This window comes from Didymella exigua (genome assembly GCF_010094145.1).
Source record: "Didymella exigua CBS 183.55 unplaced genomic scaffold M421scaffold_26, whole genome shotgun sequence".
NCBI lineage: Eukaryota > Fungi > Ascomycota > Dothideomycetes > Pleosporales > Didymellaceae > Didymella > Didymella exigua.
The window spans coordinates 265292-285660 of NW_022984800.1; the positions used below are offsets into that span (position 1 = coordinate 265292).

The following is a 20369-nucleotide window of genomic DNA, read 5'->3' on the forward strand; positions in this document are numbered from 1 at the left end:
TGCCCTCATCGTGGGCTCAATAATAGCATCGGTGATTGAAAATGGGGGCACATGAGCGAAGAGCCTCTGACACTCCAAGTAGGGTCAGTATTACCTACCGGCCTCCACCAAGTCGCTGGTCTCGCAAACCTTCAACGTTCAAGGTACAACGATCAAAATCTTGAACAAAAAAGGACTGAAGCCCAATACCTCGAGTATCTGGACACAGATACATCTGCCATAGGTTGCAATCTGTCGGAGTCATCCTAGTTAAGCTGATGGGAGGCTCAGTGCTTACTTTTTTCTTTGTGCCGAAAATTCTAAGGACCAATGCAATCATTCTTTCAGGACGCTATCGTCGTCGAATGTAGAGTCATCTGGATTATTGAATTGTCGTATCCATATCGACTTACCAGATCCTGCTGGAAAGATATACAGATGCATGGTAAGGTCATGAGCTTGCGACACCCCCTTGGAGAGAGTTTCGGGAGTCGCAACAACATCCAGAATTTCTCAAGTCATTGAATACGCCAAGTCAGACCACAATATTGACGAAGCAGACTGTCCGTCGGCTCTATAGAGTTCATTAGATTTCTAGCTGCAGTGAAGTCCTGTTCGGCGTTCACTCAGCTTGTGCAGAAAAAGATTCCCTGTTGTGTCTTCAATACCGCACTGACGTGCGTGAAACAGTGACCCGGGGGATGGTCTACTTACCGCCTCGGCTTGAGATTCCAGAGCCGTTTTGCTCTCCTATAGCACAGACCTTGGCATCTGCTTGAAACTTGTATAGGTATGACCACCTGTGGTAGTGTCGGCGGCTTGAAAAGATACATCTGCACACCTCAGAAGTATGGCTGGAGGGGTGCAGTGAACCACTTCAAAGACCCAAGCTGTTTGGGATCTGGGGTGAGACGAGGAAGAAGCTGAAGATAAATGATGTCGTTTTAGTAATGCATGACAATAATGATGGCAGCTGCCGAAAGGAGAAAGTGTTGCAGAACCACAATACGAGTTCTACAGCTTCATACCAAGCGATTGTGATGCCCTGTCACGGAGCACGGGAATACCGATTCCGGTACTCCTGCTAGAGGCTGAGCGTATAAACGGCGCACTCTCAAACTAGCAGACACAATGCGATGATCTATCTCCCACTCAATCCTGAGCTCGTGATCCCACAATAGAACCGATATGCCTGGATAGCACATGATCAGCAATGAGGTCCACGACAAACGTAGCAAAAGGTTTTGTATCTAAAGGGTGCATGCTAGCGAGCATCGACGGCCTAGAAGAGTTTGAACTCAACAAGCCGGACTTTCTGTCCTTCTTTCGGCGTGAACACGATCCTGACCTTCTGGCTATTGGCCGCAGACCACGAGGCTACAGTGATACCGTTGCCAACCGGCTTGGCATACTCCCACCCCGAAACATTGACCCACGTGTCACCCTTCGCAGCCTGGATGCGGTAACTCGAAGGTATATCAAAACCCTGCTTGGCATCGGTGAAGAACGCAATTTCGGCGCTACTGACAGCAGTGGTTGTCCCAAAGTCGACCTGGAACCAGATCTCAGTGCCATTGCCCTTGGGTGTGCTCCAGCCATTGGCGACATCAGTCTCAGGGAAGAACCAGATGCGACCATCAATCGTGCCGTACAAGGAGGCTGCGTCGACACCAGGGACGGAGGCACTTCCGGCGGGGAAGGCGGTGTCTGTGCTGAGCTTGATGGATTTCGCAATCTTGCGAGTGATGGCGGGAGGCACAGTGCGGCTGAGGTTGACCTTGAGGCGCGCGAGTGTCGGCGAAGAAGCGACCACCTTACCGTCGACTTCGACCTTGAGACCGGCTGAGCCATAGCGCGAACCGTTGGCGTCCCACTGGACGGCAATCTCATGGCCGTGGTAGATGATCGAGTCGGCGCGGAAGTAGGAGATAGCGGAGGCTTCGGCGGCAGGGCTGACTTCGAGGACGTCATCGGCGCTGGGGCGAATACCAACGAAGCCAGAGAGAACGGAGTCGACGAAGCCGGAGTGGAAGTAATGAGGCGAGCGCTTGAGGCCAACAATCGGGAAGCCAGTGTCGGGGTAGTAGTCCTCCTCAAGATCCAAGATGCCACCACGTTCAGGATTGTAGTGGAGCTTAGCATACTGCTGCAAGATCTTGGTGTAGTCGCTCTTGCCGATGACACCAGTTGCAGCTCCCTTGGGGTAATGGTCAAGGAAGTTGGCAAGACCCGTGAGCACCTGGGTAGTCTGGAAAGGCCATATAGGACCGTTCCACTGGCACTCGGGCTGCCTGCCGTTCTCCTCCACATAACGGTACTGACGCATGTAGTACTGATAGCTTGGACCCACAGTACGCAGACCGCGAGGGCCAGCAAACTCCTTCGTGTCAAGAGCGTGCTTCCAAGCTTCAGCAAATTTGGAGGTGTCATCTGGCAGATCATGGGCCCACGGAACGAAGCCAACAAGTTCACGGCCACGGATGAAGTCCCAGTATTTCACATACTGATTGTTGACCTGGTAGCGGTCGGTGAAGTGCCCAAATGTCGAATTCCAAAGGTCGTCTTGCACACGAGTCTTGATGTCTGCCGCTCGTCGGTTGTAGGTGGTAACAGTATTACCCGAATTACCCTTCAGCTGAGCTAGCTTCGCAATGGAGACCGCGTTGTCGTACTGGTACGCGTTGATACTGGGTCGGAAAGAGTTGCCTCCAAAGAAACCGTCCTGGCCGCCACTAGCATCGATACTGGAGATGGTGTACTCTGTGGCGTCGCGGATCGGCTCCACGTAGTAGAGTCCCTTCGATGTATCGAGTGCATCTTGCCATGCGTTGTAGACGGATGTCATCTGGTCAAGACGTGCCGTGGCATCAGCCGAGACGCCATCCACCAGGAAGCCTTTGTAGACCGCCGCCGCCATGCTCTCCGAGAATTGGCGGGTGTTGCTGTTCGGACCCAAGATGAAAGTTGCATAGTCCTCCTTGAACCGCCTGTCACGACACCAGCGGCCTTCAAGCAGATGAAAGGCTGTGGCATCGTTCAAAGACGCCCACGGTCTGGTTTGCCAGCCCACATCGTTAAGGAACTCGGTCGAGATGAATCCATTGGCGCCGAGATCACGCTGGTGGGCACGAAAGATATTCCAACGGTAGTAATAGACATCAGTGATCTCCCTGTCGCTGCTCTCGAAGAATGGGATACGGTTGCGGTACCAGGGCGCGTCGTTGCCAAAGTATTGCTTTGCCAGAGCATCACCGTTAAGGGCTGCGTGGACTTGCGAGACCAGAGGCAGCAGCACTAAGGCTGAGATGCTGTTACGTCTCATCCTCGTGTAAGAGTGGATGTTGGAGAACGAAAGAATGAGGTGACTTGATGATGGCCAAAGTTGGGGTCCATCATCCTTTTACCCTCCATCATTCCGTCATCGACATTTTCATCTACCTGGACGCCCTTGCCATGCAAACGGCAATGATACCCAAGGAGATTTACTGCGCTAGAGGTTTTGACCCTAAAATTGCAGCGTTGTTCCGTATTCGTAAAGGATACACCCCCCGTCGGCGTGTCGACCGAGCGAGGATTGTCATTAGCATTGCAGCGATCGAGCAATTGCCCCGCAGAATCTCGGGGACTCCCCGTGGGGTATCCCTTCTACTTCGTACTGACGGCAACGGCTGCGCAAAGACTATCAGGTACCATTCATACAAGGCGTGTACGACCCTACATATAGGTAGTGCATGACCCGGACCTTGACCCGATACGAACACTGCAATAAGAGCGAACAGATCCGTACGGTACCTACCTATTGCGAACCGCGAGGTTGAGGGGTGACGTGCTTACTAGGCGGCTGATAATTACTCCAGTGGGCTCCAATGGGCTGGACTCCGGTGGGCGTAGTAAGTTTGGATCACGCTGATCACTTACATGGAGTGGGAATGGTCGCGGTCGCAGATCATAGAAGGGAGCGCTCGAAATCTGATCTTCGGACTGAGTAAGTAGATGTCATGTCAGTGACCTGGAACTCAGAGACGGTGAAATGATGTTCTACAAGAAGCATGTAAGCGACGTGTCAGATTTGCGATTGCCGCAGAGACAAATGCGGTTAGCGTATGTACCGGTACTGTAAGCCTACCAGCCGATCTGTATCGACCGACTCCCCGCTCATCGAAACCAAGAAGTTGATTTAACCCTGACCAAGCTTTGTGAAGTTTCGCGGGTACGGAGAAAACTTCGGCTTTGAGCTTCACATTGACTCCATGGAGGACAGGGAGGCCCACTACCACCCATCGCCTCGCGTCATGAGAGTCGCGATCCTGCAGTGATCGTACTGGCAAAGCTCGAGACCTAGATGTTATCTTTGCCGTATAACACTTTCTGGTGGAGTGCAAGGCGCACTGTTACTCAACTCAATGATTTGTAAGGGCAGCGCCTGATATCCGCGAACATGGCGCGCTGATTAGGCGACGCAGAGAAGACAAGCCTCACAATAAAGCCGCGAGGTTCGAGCAAGAGAGACAACGCATCGCTGGACTTGATCTCGGAAGCGCGTACGAGGGTTTAATACTACTGGCTAGCAAAGCCTGGCCTTAATTCCGCAGTCCAGAAATGATGTACCAGTAGCTAATTGAAGGTCAGGACTTGAAATCTTGCACGAAGCTGGCCTCTACCGTATTGCAACCGCGGACACAGCTGTGTCCGCAGACTTCGACCATCATCATCTGCCCCGTTACCCTGACAAGAGGTTTGTGGGACGCCTTACAGGTGCCGAGATCGTCGAAACCGCGTACGGAAATTTCCAGGTTCCGTATGAACGCATCGACTCTAAACAAAAGACCACAACCTCGAACATTCGATGCCTGGTGAGGCTTTGAGTGTGGGCATTTGTCCCGTACTCCACGAGATCAGACTGTCATGTGGCATCAACAAGTCCCGTGTCGGTCGAGCTCGGTACAAAAGACCCAAAACTGCGCTCAGGACCGTGGACACGGGAAATAAATCGACGGAGACAAGCGCAAGACTCAGTTTGAGTGTCATCGACGCAGGAAAAGTCCCATTACACGTTACGTTTCGACAGCGTGATGTCCGTGTAGAAGTGCTTGAGGAAGGGCTGGGCGCATTTGCCAATGTTCTTCAGGCTTCCAGTGAGGGAGTAGTTGATGTGGACTTGTGATGGTCCTGCAGCACCACGACCGCAACGCTCCCATACTGCGGCGAAATCAGATAGTACGTCGAAAAGACACGGACTTGTTTGACTTCACGCGCCAGGTGAGTCCCATGGGATTACGTTCTGCGTATTGGTGAAGGACTGATTATCGTCAAAACAAGGATTGACTGAACTATCGCCATGTGCATTTCAAGAACGAACCCGCACGAGCTGGACGTTGTGGAATTTCTTCGCCGAATATGGTAGCCCGACTTCACAAATTGAGAACGATTTGAGGACGATGAGGATTCTGGAAGGCGGTCCGATGATTGAGGAAAGTACCTTGACAGTCTGCTCACCCTGTTCGTCGTAGAGTCAAGAAGACTATTTTTTTTCCTCAAAAACACTCGGGAGTTGCGGGGAATCTCAAGTGCGGGGAAAACCGAACTCGCATCCTACACTTACCAGATTGCAACATTTCGCGGCAAAGCTCTCCCGAGCTGTCTCGTGTATCGTCGGCGACGTCATATTCACGGCCATGTCTACGGGTTTATAGATTGCAGAGCCGACCGCAACACGGGGTCATGAACTCACCTCTCCCCATACACCTCGCCACATGCCATCAATGTGGTCGCTCATCGCCACACTGTTGACCTACTTGCAGTTCGCAGGGGCCCAGATCGACTACTCTCAACATGTGAATCCATTCTGGGGCACCGTGGGACCAATTCCCAACTACACTTTCGGCGGCGGAGCAGTCTTCGTTGGGGCCGCAGTGCCCTTTGGCGTCGTCAAACTCACAATGGACACGTTCGTCAAGAACACCAGCATCGCCGCCCTGCAGGGGGGCTACACCCCAAACGGCCTGATCACCGGGTTCTCCATGATGCACGAGTCAGGCACCGGAGGATGCTCCAAATACGGCGTCATCTCCCAGATGCCGCTCACGAGCATCGAGGCCCCCGTGAATCTTCTGGACAACCGGACGTATTGGCAAGAGCGCGTCGGCGAGGACGAGGCGAGTGTTGGGTACTTCAAGACGAAGCTTGAAAGTGGTGTCACGATTGAGCTGAGCGCAACCCACCACGCGGGATTTTACCAGTACGACTTCCCGGCCGAAGAGAAGAAACACGTGCTGGTGGATGTATCGCACTACCTGCCGAACGTCGTGGGTGGGTATTGCACGCAAACGTACCGAGAAGGCGAGATCAGCACCTCGGAGGACAAGAAGAGCTATCGAGGCCACGGCACCTACGCTGGTGGCTTCAATGAAGGGGCGCCATACACGGTCTACTTTTGCGGAGAGTTTGAAAGCGCACCCGACGAGACGGAGACTTTCTCCGGTCGCAACCAGTTCCCTGGCTTCAACTCGATGAACCCGGAGCCCCTGCCGTGGCCTTCTTTTGCCTCTGAGAACATGACCACCCCGCAGGGCAGTCGTGTCGGTGCCGTGTTCACCTGGGCTGGCAACACGACTACTGTGCGGTCCAAGGTGGGCATTTCATTCATATCCGAAGAGAAGGCGTGCAGGTTCAAGGATGAGGAAATCACGTCGTGGGATATACGAGCAACAGTCGACGCAGCAGTCGAGCAATGGAACCGCGACGTGTTCAGCAAGATACGAGTAGACACGGGCGCGGATGCCAACAAGGATCACTTGGCCATGCTGTACTCTTCGCTGTACTTTATGCATCTCATCCCCTCCGATCGGACGGGCGAGAACCCGCTATGGGAGAGCGAAGAGCCGTACTGGGATGATTTCTACACTTTGTGTGAGCTGAGTCTTTGTTAAGGTGCGGTGCATCTAGCTAACACTTTGCGAGGGGACACGTTCCGCAACACCGTCAGTCTTTCCCATCTGATCCAGCCCGAGGCACACGAGTCCCAGATCCGGTCGCTGATAGATGTCTGGAGACATCAAGGCTACATGCCAGACGTAAGAGACGCCGCAGTCTGCCTCGCGCCCGACACCGTGCTGACGGAACTACAGGGCCGTTCTGGCAACGACAATGGCATGGTCCAGGGCGGAAGCAACTCGGACAACGTGCTCGCTGATGCCTACGTAAAGGGCCTGAGAGGCGCGATCAACTGGTCCGAGGGCTATGCGGCAATGGTGAAGAACGCCGAGGTGCCGACAAACGGGAGCAACAAGGAAGGTCGAGGCGCAGGCGCGGACTGGCTGCAGTACGGCTACGTTAGCCAGGCGATGCCGCGGAGCATTAGCAGAACCGTCGAGTACTCGCTCAACGGTAGGTTGGCAAGATGGCGCGAGGCTGCCCAGGCTGACCGTTGCAGACTTCGCATTGAGCCAGGTTGCCCGAGGCGAGAAGCCCGAGGACGCTGACAAGTATCTGAGGCGATCTGCTGGCTGGCAGTTGCTCTGGGACGCCACCACTCCCAGCGTCAACACGACCCCGGCATTCACTGGTTTCCTAACGCCACGCGATCGAAACGGGACTTTTAACCAGACAGCCTACAACCCCGCGACCTGCGGCGCGTGTTCCTGGCCGTCCCTCACATACGAGGGCACCCCGTTTGAGTATTCCTTTACGATCCCGCACGACATGCAGTCCCTGATCGAGGCCATGGGCGGTCGGGACAGGTTCGAGGAACGCCTCGACTACATCTTCGTCCCTTACACGAGCCAAGCCGACCTCGGCCCCAACGGCGCGGGCATCAACACAATCATGAACATTGGGTGAGAGCTGAGTTTGTCCAAACGCGCCACGTGAGTCTGACGCAACGGCAGGAATGAACCCGACTTCGCAACGCCCTACCTGTACAACTACCTCAACAAGCAATGGAAGAGCGTGAAGCAATCGCGCGCCCAGAGCAGACAGTAGTAAGTCTACTTTCTTCTCGCCACGGCGTCTCCCGCCTTCTTCTCGCCGCGGCGTCTCCCACCTTTTTCTCGCCACGGCGTCTCCCACCTGACACTGTTCAGCTTCCGCAACACGCCCACTGGGATGCCGGGCAACTCGGACGCAGGCGCGCTCAACTCCTGGCTCATATGGCAGATGCTGGGTCTCTACCCCATCGCAACAACACCCGTGTACCTCCTGTCCAGCCCGTGGTTCAGCGAGATAAACATGACGATCAACGGCAATGCGACGCTGCGGATCACCGCGCAGGGGCTGGGCGAGGACAGCTACTTTGTCCAGGGCGTGAGGGTTAATGGACGGCCGTGGGGGAGGAATTGGGTCGAGCACGGGCATGTTATGAAGGAGGGGGGGGAGATTGAGTTTGTGCTTGGGAGTGAGCCGGTGGTTTGGGAGACGGGGGGGGTGCCGCCTAGTCCGGGGCATGTGGTGTTGTGAGGGTGGGGTGTGGAGACGGTTGTGGCTGGCGACGACGTTGGAAGACTTTGTGACGTTGGAAGACTTTGTGACGTTGGAAGACTTTGACGTTGGGAGACTTTGTGACGTTGCAAGACTTTGTGACGTTGGAAGACTTTGACGTTGGGAGACTTTGTGACGTTGCAAGACTTTGTGACGTTGGAAGACTTGGTGACGTTGGGAGACTTTGTGACGTTGGGAGACTTGGTGACGTTGGAAGACTTTGTGACGTTGGGAGACTTTGTGACGTTGGGAGACTTTGTGACGTTGGAAGACTTGGTGACGTTGGAAGACTTTGTGACGTTGGAAGACTTGCGGCGGCTTAGGGTGCGTTTTGTGCGGCGTAATGTCTTTTTGCTGTGTGTGGCGTAATGTCTTTTTGCTGTCCGTGAAGAAGCTAGAGACCTTGCCTACTGCCTACTACTCAGGGTCAAGGCCTATACGAGTATAGTAGTAGCTAGCAAGACAGACCTGCAGTGGCTTAGGGTGCGTTTGTGCAGCATCATGTCTGTATTACCATCTATTCAGAAGCCCTAGACCTTACACACCACCAACTCGTCCATTTCACGTCCCACACCAACTCGCCCGCTTCACGTCCCACACCTACTCGCCCGCTTCACGTCCCACACCTACTCGCCCGTTTCACGTCCCACACCAACTCGCCCGCTTCACTTCCCCCACCAACACACAACAAACAATCCCAAACGCCAAACCAGGGTATAATCCAGCACCACACTCCCCACACCGTCTCCGTCTACGCCACGTAGCTAATCTCGTAGCCCAACAAAACCTCCGTCGTAGCGCCCTCCCAGCCCCTGTTGCCGCCCGTGGAGATCATGAAGCTGCACGTGGGGTCGAGGTAGAGCTGCGAAATGACGCCGGTGCGGTGACCGGGGACGATGAGGAAGGGGGTCGCTGCTGTGTTTGTCGAAGCCGAGGTGCCGGTTGTCGAGGCGGTGGTGTGCGAGAGGTCGTACTGGCGGAGGATGTCGTAGGATGCGCTGGGGGGAGTCAGTGGGCGTCACGACAAGAGTCCGCGGGCGTCACGACACGAGTCAGTGGGCGTCACGACAGGAGGACGTACCATATCAGCGTGCGGCCGTTGGGCATGGCGCGCACGGCGCTCACGCTGCCGCTGACGCCGGGGAACTTGAATGTGCGCGCGGGCGCGGAGAGGGATTTGTGCAGGCTGTACTCGTCGACGGTGCCGTTGCGTCTGTGCGTGTCAGCGTCGTCGGCCAAGCGTGTCAGCGTCGGCGGCCAAGCGTGTCAGCGCCGACGGCCAAGCGTGACGGGGTGGGAGACATACCGCCCCGCGTAAATGTAGTTCCCGTCCGGGCTCCAGCAGGCGTTCATGCACCACGGCGGGGTGCCGCGCGGGGGCAGCAGGCGCGCAATGGGCGAGGCCTGGCGCCGGTCCCATATGGCGAGCGTGCCGTCGATGGTGGAGGAGAGGAACGTCGACTCGGAGCTCGGCGGGAGCGTCGGCGAGTGTGGCGCGGCCGCGGGCAGGTGCTCGGCGTGGGGCAGCCCGTTGGCCAGCGGTGCAGCGTCGCGCGCTGCCGGGGGCGACCTGGCCGCTTCTTCCCGTGTGGCGTGCGTGTATTCTTCCCGTGTGGCCTGCGCGTCGTTTTCCCGTGTGGCCTGCGCGTCTCTTGCGGGCTCAGCGTCCGGGGCTTGCACGGGCCCGCCCATGTCCAGCATGTCCAGGTCGGCGCTGGTGTCGTGCTCGGCGGCGTGGATGCCGTTTGCGATGGCGCGCGAGAAGTCGTCGTCGTCGTCGTCGTCGGGCAGCGCGGCCGAGGGGTTGTCGGGGCGGTTGTCGGGGCTGTTGTCGGCGTGGTTGTCGATGTTGTTGTTGTCGGCGTGGTTGTCGATGTTGTTGTCGGCGTGGTTGTCGATGTTGTTGTTGTCGGCGCGGTTGTCGATGTTGTCGGCGCGGTCGTCAATGTTGTCGGGGCGGTCGTCAATGTTGCTGTCGGCACGGTCGTCAGTGTTGTCGGCGCGGTCGCCAAACAGCGAGTCCTTGTCGCCGCCGTCGCCGAACAGCGAGTCATCGGGCGAGCCGACGACCGCCTCGACGTGGCTGCTGCCGTTGGCGCGCGGACGGGCGGCGTTGGTCGAGGCAAAGGTGCCGCTCGCCGCCGGCTCCGGCTCCGAGTGACGCGGCACAGGCAGGGCCGACGTGGGCCGCTGCTCGATGGCGCTGATCTGGCCGCCGCTGGTCGCGAAGCTGCGGCGCACCTGGCCCGTGTGCAGGTCCCAGTCGTGCATGGTCTTGTCCCAGCTGCCGCTCAGCACCGACGTCTCGTCCGCGGCCAGCGTCAGCACCGACACGGCCGACGAGTGCCCCTTGAGCGTGTGGATGCGGTGGCCCTCGCTGTGGCGCACGCTCTGCAGGTTGATGGCGCCCGACTCGGTGCCCGACAGCAGCCACAGCGACTGGTGGTGCACGGCGAGCGAGTAGACGGGCGAGGGCGCGTCGGAGCCGCCGCCGTCGCCGTTTTCCCAGTACGACAGCAGCACGCCCGCCTTGGTCACCGAGTCGACAAACGGGTGTCGCTGGGCGACCGTCAGCGCCAGCTTGCCGTTGGCCGTGTCGACCCAGTTGAACTTGCGGATGTAGCCGTCGGCCCCGCCGCTGAACACCCACCGCATGTCGGGCGTCGCCGCCACCGCGTTGATCGACGTGCTGTGCGGCGCCGCCATGGTCGGGATCATGTCGTACGCGGCCGCGCTGAGCGCTTCGGGGCGCACCGCCGGCCGGAAGGGCAGGTTGCCCAGCACGCCCGCCGCCGCCGCCGCCGCCGCCTGCGGGCTCGCCGAGGTGCGCGTCACCCGCGGGTTGGTCGCGTCCGCAGGCCCGGGGGCGCCGCCGTTTGGGAGCCTGCGTTGCTGCGAGGGACTGCCGGTCTCGTCGGGGTCGGGGTCGTGGTCTTCGTCGTCGTCGTCGTCGTTGTCGTTGTCGCCTTCTGCATCGTCGTCGTCATTGTCCCCGTCGTCATCGTCGTCCCCGCCGTCGTCCCCGTCTCCGTCCCCGCCATCGTCCCCGTCCTCGTCCACGTCCATCGCATCGTTCTCCTCCTGCTCGTCGTCCTCTTCCGCGGAGCCTGCGCAATTAGCCTACGCTCCCGTCGCCGTGCGCCGCAAACACGTACTCGCGCCGTTGTCATCGTAGTCGTCCTCGTTCATGCTGCCCCGGGAGTCCTGCGCGCATCTGCTGCCGTCGGCTGTCAATCGCTCGGGACGCTCTGATGCGCCGACGTTCGCATCCGCGTCATAGGGCTGAGCGGGTGCAACCGACGCTAGTCGCTTCGAGCGGACCCTGAGTCGCGCCCTGCTGGCTTGCTCTCCCTCCGCAGCACCATGCCATCACGTGAGTGTCTGGAATGGGTAAAGACGTTGCAGCGACTTTGAGGAGCCCCTCTCATTCCGTCTGCGTGTCGTCCGCTCTCATTCCGTCTGCGTGTCGTCCCCTCTCATTCCGTCTGCGTGTCGTCCGCTCTCATTCCATCTGCGTGCCGTCCCCTCTCATTCCGTCTGCGTGCCGTCCGCTCTCATTCCACCCCCGCACCGATCGTGGTGGGACGGCACCCCGAGCACCTCCATGCACCTGCAGGCGCTGCTCTGCTGCCTGCACGTGTGGCTTGCCAGCATGCACGTCTCCTCGCGCACAAATGAAGCGCCGTCTGACTGGACTCATGTCTTGTAGTTACTCGTCCGTAGCACGTCCCGCAGTCCACACTGTCAGCGCAGCTCGCTCTCTGTCTCGAGTGCAAGTCTGGCCAGTGCTCTCTCACTCACATCCCCTTCATCCCCTTCATCCACGTCATCCCCTTCATCCACTTCGTCCCCTTCGTCCCCTTCGTCCACTTCATCCCCTTCATCCACGACATGTCGCCCTTGGCGGTCGCAGACGATGCTGCGCTGCATGCACTGACACGCCCAGACTAGCGGGTCAGAGCATGCTTCCCTTCTTGGCCACGAGCAAACGGCAAACGCACAACCGGGCTTCACCTCCAACTCTCGTTTTGCGCAAATTAGTCTCAAACTGTCCCACATTCTTCCTGTCGCTCTTTTCATCACTGCACTTCACCCGTTCTCCCGTCGCGCTCCAGCTTCCCACGATGCAGTATGGCGAGAAAGCGACGCAACAACCCAACGCGTCGAGATGACAGACGTGGCGCGCACAGCCATGGGCTAAGCCCGTCTCGGGCGCAATCAAACAACATGTACGCAAACCTCGATGGCGGGCCTGGCAATGGTGAGTGCTCCTCTACATGCGAGGAGCAAGCAGTACATGTCTTTTGTATTGCCTTTTCATCTTCCATCTTTCATCTTTCATCTTTCATCTTCCATCTTCCATCTTCCATCTTCCGTCTTCCATCTTTCATCTTCCATCTTCCATCTCTCCCCCCTCACTGTCCAGTCATGCGCCGCACTAAACACAGAGTAGTCGGCGAGTGCAACGCCCACCTGGCCAAACGCTTCGGCAACGCGGTGCCACAGCAGGGACGCAACCCACAGGTTCCCGACGACAGCATACCCGAGTCTGTCCCCACAAAGGCAAACGACGACGTCCGCAAGTACTATGAGCTTGCCTGCAAGCCCGTCGCAGGCGCTGGGCCGTGGCTCGAAATGCCCGAGATTCCGCATCCCCGCGAGATGCTGCGACAAGAGCCTGCCTCGGGCACCATCGAGGCCTTGATCACCACGGTCGAGGAACCCCGACCGAAAAAGATCAATGGCGCATATGACAGCACAGAAGACTATCTGCGCACCGAGTACGAGCTCCTCCGCGAGGACGCGCTCCGGCCCCTGTGTGAGGCGGTTGCCCAAGTCCGCAAAGCTGCTTGGAAGGACGAGGCACAGTATGAGAAGAGCGTTGGCATCTACGAGCCCGTGTACATTACGTCGCTCGTCTTCAGCACGCGAGGACTCGCAACGCGTGTGGCCTTCTCCATGTCGCGCGTAAAGAAGCTCATTCGGTACGCTACACTTGGCAGACGTCGGCTCTTACTAACCCGAGCAGCTGGGAGCAGTCCAAGCGGCTGATCGCCGGCACCCTGGTTGCTCTGTCGCCATGCCATGACGCATTTCAGACCACCTGCATACTGGCGGTCGTCGCCGCTCGACCCTTGTCAGCCTTGCAGCCGAACCCACCGGAAGTCGACCTCTTCTTCCCTCACTACCACCAACCCATCGACCCCATGCAGTCGTGGATCATGGTGGAGTGCCGTTCCAGCTTCTTCGAGGCCAGCAGACATACCTTGCTGGCCCTCCAGCACATGATGAGGGAGCCGTTTCCACTCGCAGAGCATCTCGTCGACATGAAGAGAGACGTCGAGGCTCCTGCGTACATCCAGAACAATCCTTACGTTGACCTCAGTTCCTTGGTCAGCATGGAAGAGGCGTCCAGCTTCCAGAACGTCAATGTGCTCGAGGAGTGGCCGGCTAACGATGCAACCTCGCTCGACAACTCCCAATCACGGGCCCTGAAGCGCATGCTCGCCAAGAAGCTCGCTCTTGTACAAGGTCCACCCGGCACAGGCAAAACGTTCGTCTCCGTCAAGGCCGTGCAGGTCCTCGGCGACAACATGCGCAAAGACGACGCGCCCATCATCATCACCGCGCAAACAAATCACGCCGTCGACCAGATCCTACGCCATACCAGCGCCTTTGAGCCAAATTACGTCCGACTGGGTGGCCGCAGCAAGGACGCAGAGATCAGGAAGCGCACTTTGTTCGAGGTGCGCTCTGCCCAGCCACCAGCAAAGCGGCCTCATCGCCAGAAGACGGAGGCGCAAGCCGCGATGCGAAAGGCTCAGGCGGCTATTCAGCGTCTTCTTGCTCCTCTCGAAATGGGCAAAGGGCCTCTGGACCACCGCGTGTTGAGGCGGCTCGGTCTTTTGACCCAAGACCAGGCCGACTCCTTGGAAATGGACACCGACTCCTTTCTCGACACCTCCAACGAGTCCCCCGGCGATCTGATGCATCAGTGGCTCGGAAAAGCGCTGACAGAATGCCGCCGTCCCGCGGGGCCTGACGACTTTGGCTGGGAGTGGGAAGAAGAGGATCTCGAAGTCGAGCAGCTCCAAGAGCTTGAGGCGGAAGCCACAGCGCACGACGACGACGATATTGAGGCCCTCAAAGGCGAAGTGCTGTTGATGAGCGACAACTACAGGGGCAAGGGGAGCAGAAGCCTCAACGAAGAGGAGATCAAGGATATCCTCGAAGACACAGCAGACCTTACAACGATTGAATTTGCCAGCCGTGGCCCCATCTACAACTACCTGTTGCGCCAGGTGAAGAAGCTGTTGCTGAGAGATGTGCGCGACGTTGCAAGGAACTACCACGACGCCGTTCAGCAGCGTCGCGTTGGGCTGTGGGAGGAAGATGTCAACCTCCTCAGCAAGCAGCGCATCATCGGGGTGACCACGACAGGTCTATCCAAATACCGGGCTCTGATTGCTGCGCTGCGCCCGAGGGTTGTCCTCGTCGAAGAGGCCGCTGAGACTATGGAGGCACCCGTCGCCGCTGCTTGCTTGCCAACTGTCGAGCACCTTATCCTCGTTGGAGACCACCAGCAGTTGAGGCCCCACACGCAGGTCAAGAAGTTGGAGGGTGCTCCGTTCCATCTCAACCTGTCCATGTTCGAGCGACTGGTCATGAACGAGGTCGAGTATGACCAGCTTACGCGACAGCGGCGCATGATCCCTGAGATTCGTCGCCTCCTCAGACCCATTTACAACGACACGCTCAAGGACCATGCAAGTGTCGAGGACCCAGACAATCGACCGCCTATCCTGGGCATGGGCGGCGTCAACTCCTACTACTTCACCCACACCTGGGATGAGGGGAGAGACGCATACTCGTCTTGCTTCAACGAACCAGAAGCCAAGTTCCTGGTGGGGTTTGTCGACTATCTGGTGCTGAATGGCGAAGCGCCAGCTGGCATCACGATCCTCACATTCTACAACGGACAACGAAAGCGCATCTTGCAACTGCTCCGGGCACACCCAAATCTTCGCTCCATCATGTTCAAAGTCGTCACTGTGGACTCGTATCAAGGAGAAGAGTAAGCAATGGGCCCGAGTGTTCGATTTGCATCTGCTCACTGACCGCTCATTCCAGAAACGACATTGTTCTTCTGTCCCTCGTCCGCTCAAACAAGCACCACTCCATCGGCTTCCTTTCCAATGAGAATCGTGCGTGCGTTGCGCTGTCCCGTGCAAAGCGTGGCTTCTACCTTTTCGGCAACGCCGAGCTACTGGCCTGCGAGTCCTGGACGTGGGGCCAGATTGCCAACATCATGTTCAAGACCAAGGTTTCAAAAGCTAGATCGGAGGATGGTCAGGAGCGACGTATCGGCTACTGTCTTCCACTGCAGTGCACCCAGCATCGGCGCAAGGTGTGGATAGAGTACACTGATGATTGGGAGCAGATTCACGGTGGATGCGACGAAAGGTGCAAGGGCGTCTTGTCGTGCGGTCATCCGTGCCCGTACAAGTGTCATCCGTGGGTCTATGATGCATGCAGATTTGAGCGTGCGCTGACCAGAGGCAGATTCGAGCACGACCAGGTTAACTGCGTCATGCAGTGCTCAGCCACTCTCAACTGCCGTCACCGCTGCATGGGTATGTGTACAAAGTCAGTCTTCCTGCTAGATTACACTAACAGGGCTGCAGAGGTGTGCTCCGATACGTGCAAGTGCCGGAAATGCGACCAACGCCCCGACGGCCGAAGGTCTATGCTGAAGCCCGCCCCGAATGCGGCCATGTGGTCTCGCGCTCCTCCTTCGCAGTCGCGCGGTGTTTCTCTCGACTCCGGCTTCCAGACACGACCAAACCCACCTCCGCAGTCTGGATCGCGTGGCAGGTGGCGAGCCTACGTCAACGGTGGTGCAGAAGCGGATGACGCACGCATGCTACAGAAGCGAAGGGAAGGGGACATGGCTTGGGAAGGAGACGTGGCTTGGGAAGGAGACGTGGCTTGGGAAGGAGACGTGGCTTGGGAAGGAGACCTGGCTTGGGAAGGAGACCTGGCTTGGGAAGGAGACGTGGCTTGGGAAGGAGACGTGGCTTGGGAAGAGCAGCGCCGCAACAGCACACCTCGACCACCTGTCACAGCGGCCACAGATGCAGCTGCGAGTCCGAGCAAGCTCATCGAGACTTCACCTCGGAAACCTGCACCGTCCGTCTCTGGCAGCGCCAGTTTGTTGGTGGATCTCGATATTAACAGTACCTACGAAGCTCACCCACCGCAGCCGGCGAGGACGTCGTATGCAAGTGCTGCCGGATCGGGGAAGACGAGTCATGGAGGCTCGCAGTGGAGCCTACTTGACTAAACGAAGGGGTGGTGGTGCCGGAAGAGCAAGCATCGCTGAAGCTTTCGCAAAGGAAAAGGCCGTACCGCTTAAACAGAGCAGTCACATGTAGAGTGCGCATGCTTATGAGACACATACAGTCTCTGATATCAATCCACCCCACGCCCATTACACATTACAAACCACCACCACTCTCACCCGTATACTCAGATGCTCGCACCCGCCTCCCACTTCACGCCTTCCCATCCCTCTCCCCATCACACGCAACCTCAAACACCTCGCCCCCCAACTTCGCGACATCACCCCCCAACTCCCGAATGGCAGCCTTGATGCCCTCGACCGTAGCCGTCCCCAGCCGCCCCCGCCGCGAATAGAAATCCACACCCGCAGGCGTAAACAGCGTCTTGGCAAAATACGTCACCACCCAGCTATCCCCCTCCTCCTCCTCCCCCCAGCCCAAAATCTCCCACTTGCTCGTCGCAATCATCAGCCACCCTTTGCCGCGCCACGTGTACCCCAGCGCCGCGAGCTCCTCCCCTGCGTCCGTGGCAGCGGGCGGCGCCGTGTCCGCGTGCGCCACCAGCCCGAGCGTCGCTGGCGCGTCGGCGGTTGCGAATGGCTTGTCCACGCCCCGCACTGTGCTGGGCTTCCCCGTCCCGCTGCTGGATAGAGACTCGTACGTCACTTCGTCGAGTAGGTGCGTGCCCCCCGCGTGGCCCCGCCCGCCTGCGCTGCCGCTCTGCGGGATTGGTGTGTATGTTATTCTCACGTTTCGCGCTTTTCGCCATAGGGGGAGCGAGGAGTGGGTTACGAGCCATGCGCCTTGTAGCCACGAGAGCGTTGGGGGGGTTATGGTCTTTGTGCCTGCCGCGCTGGGGGCAGAAGAGGGGTGTCGTAGCGTTATGGGCAAGGCGGGTGTCATTGCGTGCCGGTCCGACGCGGCCACGGCGGGGTTTCGAATAAGTGGCTCTGCTGGGCGTAAGGTGGCGGAGAAGATGGTGTGGTCTGGTGGATGGGGTGCTGGGTTGATGCTGTGTGGCAGCTGAGATGAGATGGATTGGGGAAGCTGGACGGGTGGATTGCCTGCTACGTATGCTGTGTTGTGTCTGTAAGGTTTTGTGTGTGAGGCTATCGACGGACGCGTGTGACGTTGTGACGCGCCGGAATGTTGATGTGCCGGGTATCGATACGGGGTGTTTGCGTGGATGTTATGTACTGCATGCGTATATTTTAGAACTGAGCAGATCTTAGCGCCTGAGAAGGAACCAGGAGTACGCTTGAATGTTGGGGAGGAGACTGGATGTAAGCTCTAAGCAGGATGTCTTTAGTACCGATTTTCACAAGACCTGTGAGTTCAGAGACTGCAGCTACAGTGTTTTGCAAATGAATCATGGTCAAATTGTGGCTGCCAGTCAGGCTGCTGCACCACCCTGGTTCACGTGGCGTGTGCTTGTTATCAACAAGGGTATTCGCACTGCTTCCATGCACTGCTCCGAGCCAACATGCTCCTCCTTCATTCGTGGCGACTCGAGAGACGATCCTTCCCCTCCCTCTGCACCTTCTCATGACCCTCGGCTCACAAAAGCCGGCCCCAGGAATCACGCGCTAGGCATGCTCGCACTCGTCGCGAAAGACGAGAGAAGTGCGGGGACTCCGCGTCGGCCCGCACCTGATAACGTGGGCCCACTTTCAGCCGCAGCTGAAGGACATGCGAGCTGGCGCAGACACCGAACATCATACATAGTATCTCGGCGCTTGGCTCGTATACGACTCACGCGGCTGAATGGCAGACTCATAGGCTGTTGAAGAGCTTGACGCTGCGCAGCTTTGCAATGGGCTTAGATCGACATCGCTTGCAGTCGGAAGTGCGAAGTGGTGCACTTCAGCATTGTGTCGAATTGTGCCTACGATTTGACGAACATCGGTCTTGAGAAAACGACTCTGACCCGCTACGGGAACGAAACTTTGTCGAACGAGCAAAGTGTAGAACCCGGTGCACATCCAATACATGGTAAGTCCAAATGTATTTGACGAGCAGTTCAAGTTCGACATCAGTTTCCAAGAGTAAAAAGGTGTTGGCCTGCGTAACATAAACTGCACCGCGCAACTTATACTACACTTGTCGAATACCGAGACTGGACCCAATGCGTGATCGTGAACGTCACTAAAGGAAAGCCGCTCAACGCTTCAGCACTTGAGCAGGTCGGGTTGTTCGGAGAAGTTTTGACAGCTACGCCAACTCCAGACGGATTCACGTACTCGGAATCTCCCATGAACGACTCCACAATGCCCAAACTGTCCCAGCTCTACCACGACGTACAACTGCTTGCCATGAGCCAGACTCTTACGCGGAGCCTGGCTGGAGCGATCTCCGACTACGGTGAACGACAATTCAATTCGAAGATTCTCCAGTACTGACGCGTACAGGCACGGACAATTACTTCACCGTGAACACGATCATCGAAGATATTCTGTAGGCTTTACACGTACGAAGCTGGCGATGGCGATACACGAGCACTGAGAGGTAAAAACCCTGATGAGAATGAACTTGCCACCACGGTGTAGGCTTGAGCGTCACCAGCAAGGTGTTGAAGGAATATCTAAGCAACGGTCCGACCCTATCCCGGGTACCAATTCACCGGTCTCTAAAGCAGAGCAGTGACGCTCGACACTCCTCACAGGCCACGTCAAGGAAGCGTTGGACGATGTGGATCGACACAAGGTACATCGTCCCGCGTCGACCAAAGAAATAAGTGCCCTGCTCGCCAGCACTACGTACGTAGTAGTCGACTTGTATGACGATCACGACAAGATACAACGCAGTCGCTTAGGAGACACTTTCTCCGCTGTACACGAATTTGCAGTCGACTTTAGTAGACCGAAAATCCTCGCATTTAGGAAGGTCAGCCGCGTTCGTCTCAATGCCGAGATACGGCGCTGTTGCAAGAATGTGAAGTGGAGACCTTCGTCTTCCTCGAGCATGGGAGGCGGGTTGCGGTCAACGGGCACAAAGAAATCCTCGCCTCTGATTCGAAGGTGCTGAGGGGTGCATTAAAGAAACTAGGCAGGTTGGCGAAGAAACGAGCGGCCGCGCTCATGGATCCTGCCATCTGCAAAGATCACCCGTTAGCTCCGTGCTGTTTGCGCTGTTGTTGGATATTGATGAGATGCCAAGAACGCTCAAGTTACAGTCAGGCCAATTGTCAACGAAGCGCTGTGTTTTGCTAGGTGCCGATGATGGGATCCTTGCCAAGAGCCAGCAGTGAATGCAGATTCAATGGATCAGTAAAGGCCGTCCAGATATCGTCAAAGAATCTCATCGTGACAGTGTACGCGGCCGCTGGAGCGCTGACGTGGAGAAGTGGAGACGAGGCTTGCTTGGAGGCTGGGTAAGTTGATCGCTTAAAATCTGCTCTTGCTCGATGTGCACCTAGAAAAGTCTTGTATAGAGCAAACTGGTCGCACAACGCGACAACGCGACTTGAACGAGGCTTTGCTTTATTGCTGTTTCTATGTTTGATGTGCACAAGCAACAAGGCGCCTCGAACGCCTCCGCAGCAGCGTGGTGCAGGGCTGATCGGCGCTAAGCCCA

General features: G+C 57.4%; 6 protein-coding genes across 6 annotated transcripts; 3 read left to right on the forward strand and 3 right to left on the reverse strand.

Moving 5' to 3' along the window:
• Nucleotides 1–1261: 1261 nt before the first annotated feature.
• Nucleotides 1262–3301, reverse strand: M421DRAFT_102930 (uncharacterized protein; the record flags this gene model as incomplete). The annotated part of the gene is made up of 2 exons (XM_033586842.1): nt 1262–3214; nt 3251–3301. 2 exons carry the CDS (start codon nt 3299–3301, stop codon nt 1262–1264), a joined length of 2004 nt encoding a protein of 667 aa, XP_033446091.1.
• A 2431-nt stretch (nt 3302–5732) lies between these two features.
• Nucleotides 5733–8433, forward strand: M421DRAFT_7605 (glycoside hydrolase family 92 protein; the record flags this gene model as incomplete). Its single annotated transcript, XM_033597184.1, has 6 exons — nt 5733–6888; nt 6940–7052; nt 7107–7365; nt 7412–7814; nt 7866–7958; nt 8061–8433. The coding sequence occupies 6 exons, from the start codon at nt 5733–5735 to the stop codon at nt 8431–8433; spliced, it is 2397 nt and encodes a 798-aa protein (XP_033446092.1).
• Nucleotides 8434–8800: 367 nt separating this feature from the next.
• On the reverse strand, nt 8801–11741 carry M421DRAFT_232783 (WD40 repeat-like protein). Its single transcript, XM_033588417.1, has 5 exons — nt 11610–11741; nt 9761–11561; nt 9536–9667; nt 9081–9452; nt 8801–9054 (listed from the first exon to the last, which is right to left on the reverse strand). Exons 1-4 carry the CDS (start codon nt 11641–11643, stop codon nt 9206–9208), a joined length of 2214 nt encoding a protein of 737 aa, XP_033446093.1. The 5' UTR covers nt 11644–11741; the 3' UTR covers nt 8801–9054; nt 9081–9205.
• A 940-nt stretch (nt 11742–12681) lies between these two features.
• On the forward strand, nt 12682–16798 carry M421DRAFT_102933 (P-loop containing nucleoside triphosphate hydrolase protein; the record flags this gene model as incomplete). The annotated part of the gene is made up of 7 exons (XM_033586843.1): nt 12682–12715; nt 12908–13439; nt 13484–15529; nt 15586–15969; nt 16018–16088; nt 16140–16420; nt 16547–16798. 7 exons carry the CDS (start codon nt 12682–12684, stop codon nt 16796–16798), a joined length of 3600 nt encoding a protein of 1199 aa, XP_033446094.1.
• Nucleotides 16678–18128, reverse strand: M421DRAFT_423406 (uncharacterized protein). The gene has a single exon (XM_033593458.1). It carries the CDS (start codon nt 17697–17699, stop codon nt 17010–17012), a length of 690 nt encoding a protein of 229 aa, XP_033446095.1. The 5' UTR covers nt 17700–18128; the 3' UTR covers nt 16678–17009.
• M421DRAFT_232764 (uncharacterized protein) lies at nt 17879–18734 on the forward strand. Its single transcript, XM_033588416.1, has one exon. The coding sequence runs from the start codon at nt 18059–18061 to the stop codon at nt 18581–18583; it is 525 nt and encodes a 174-aa protein (XP_033446096.1). The 5' UTR covers nt 17879–18058; the 3' UTR covers nt 18584–18734.
• The last annotated feature ends 1635 nt before the right edge of the window (nt 18735–20369 follow it).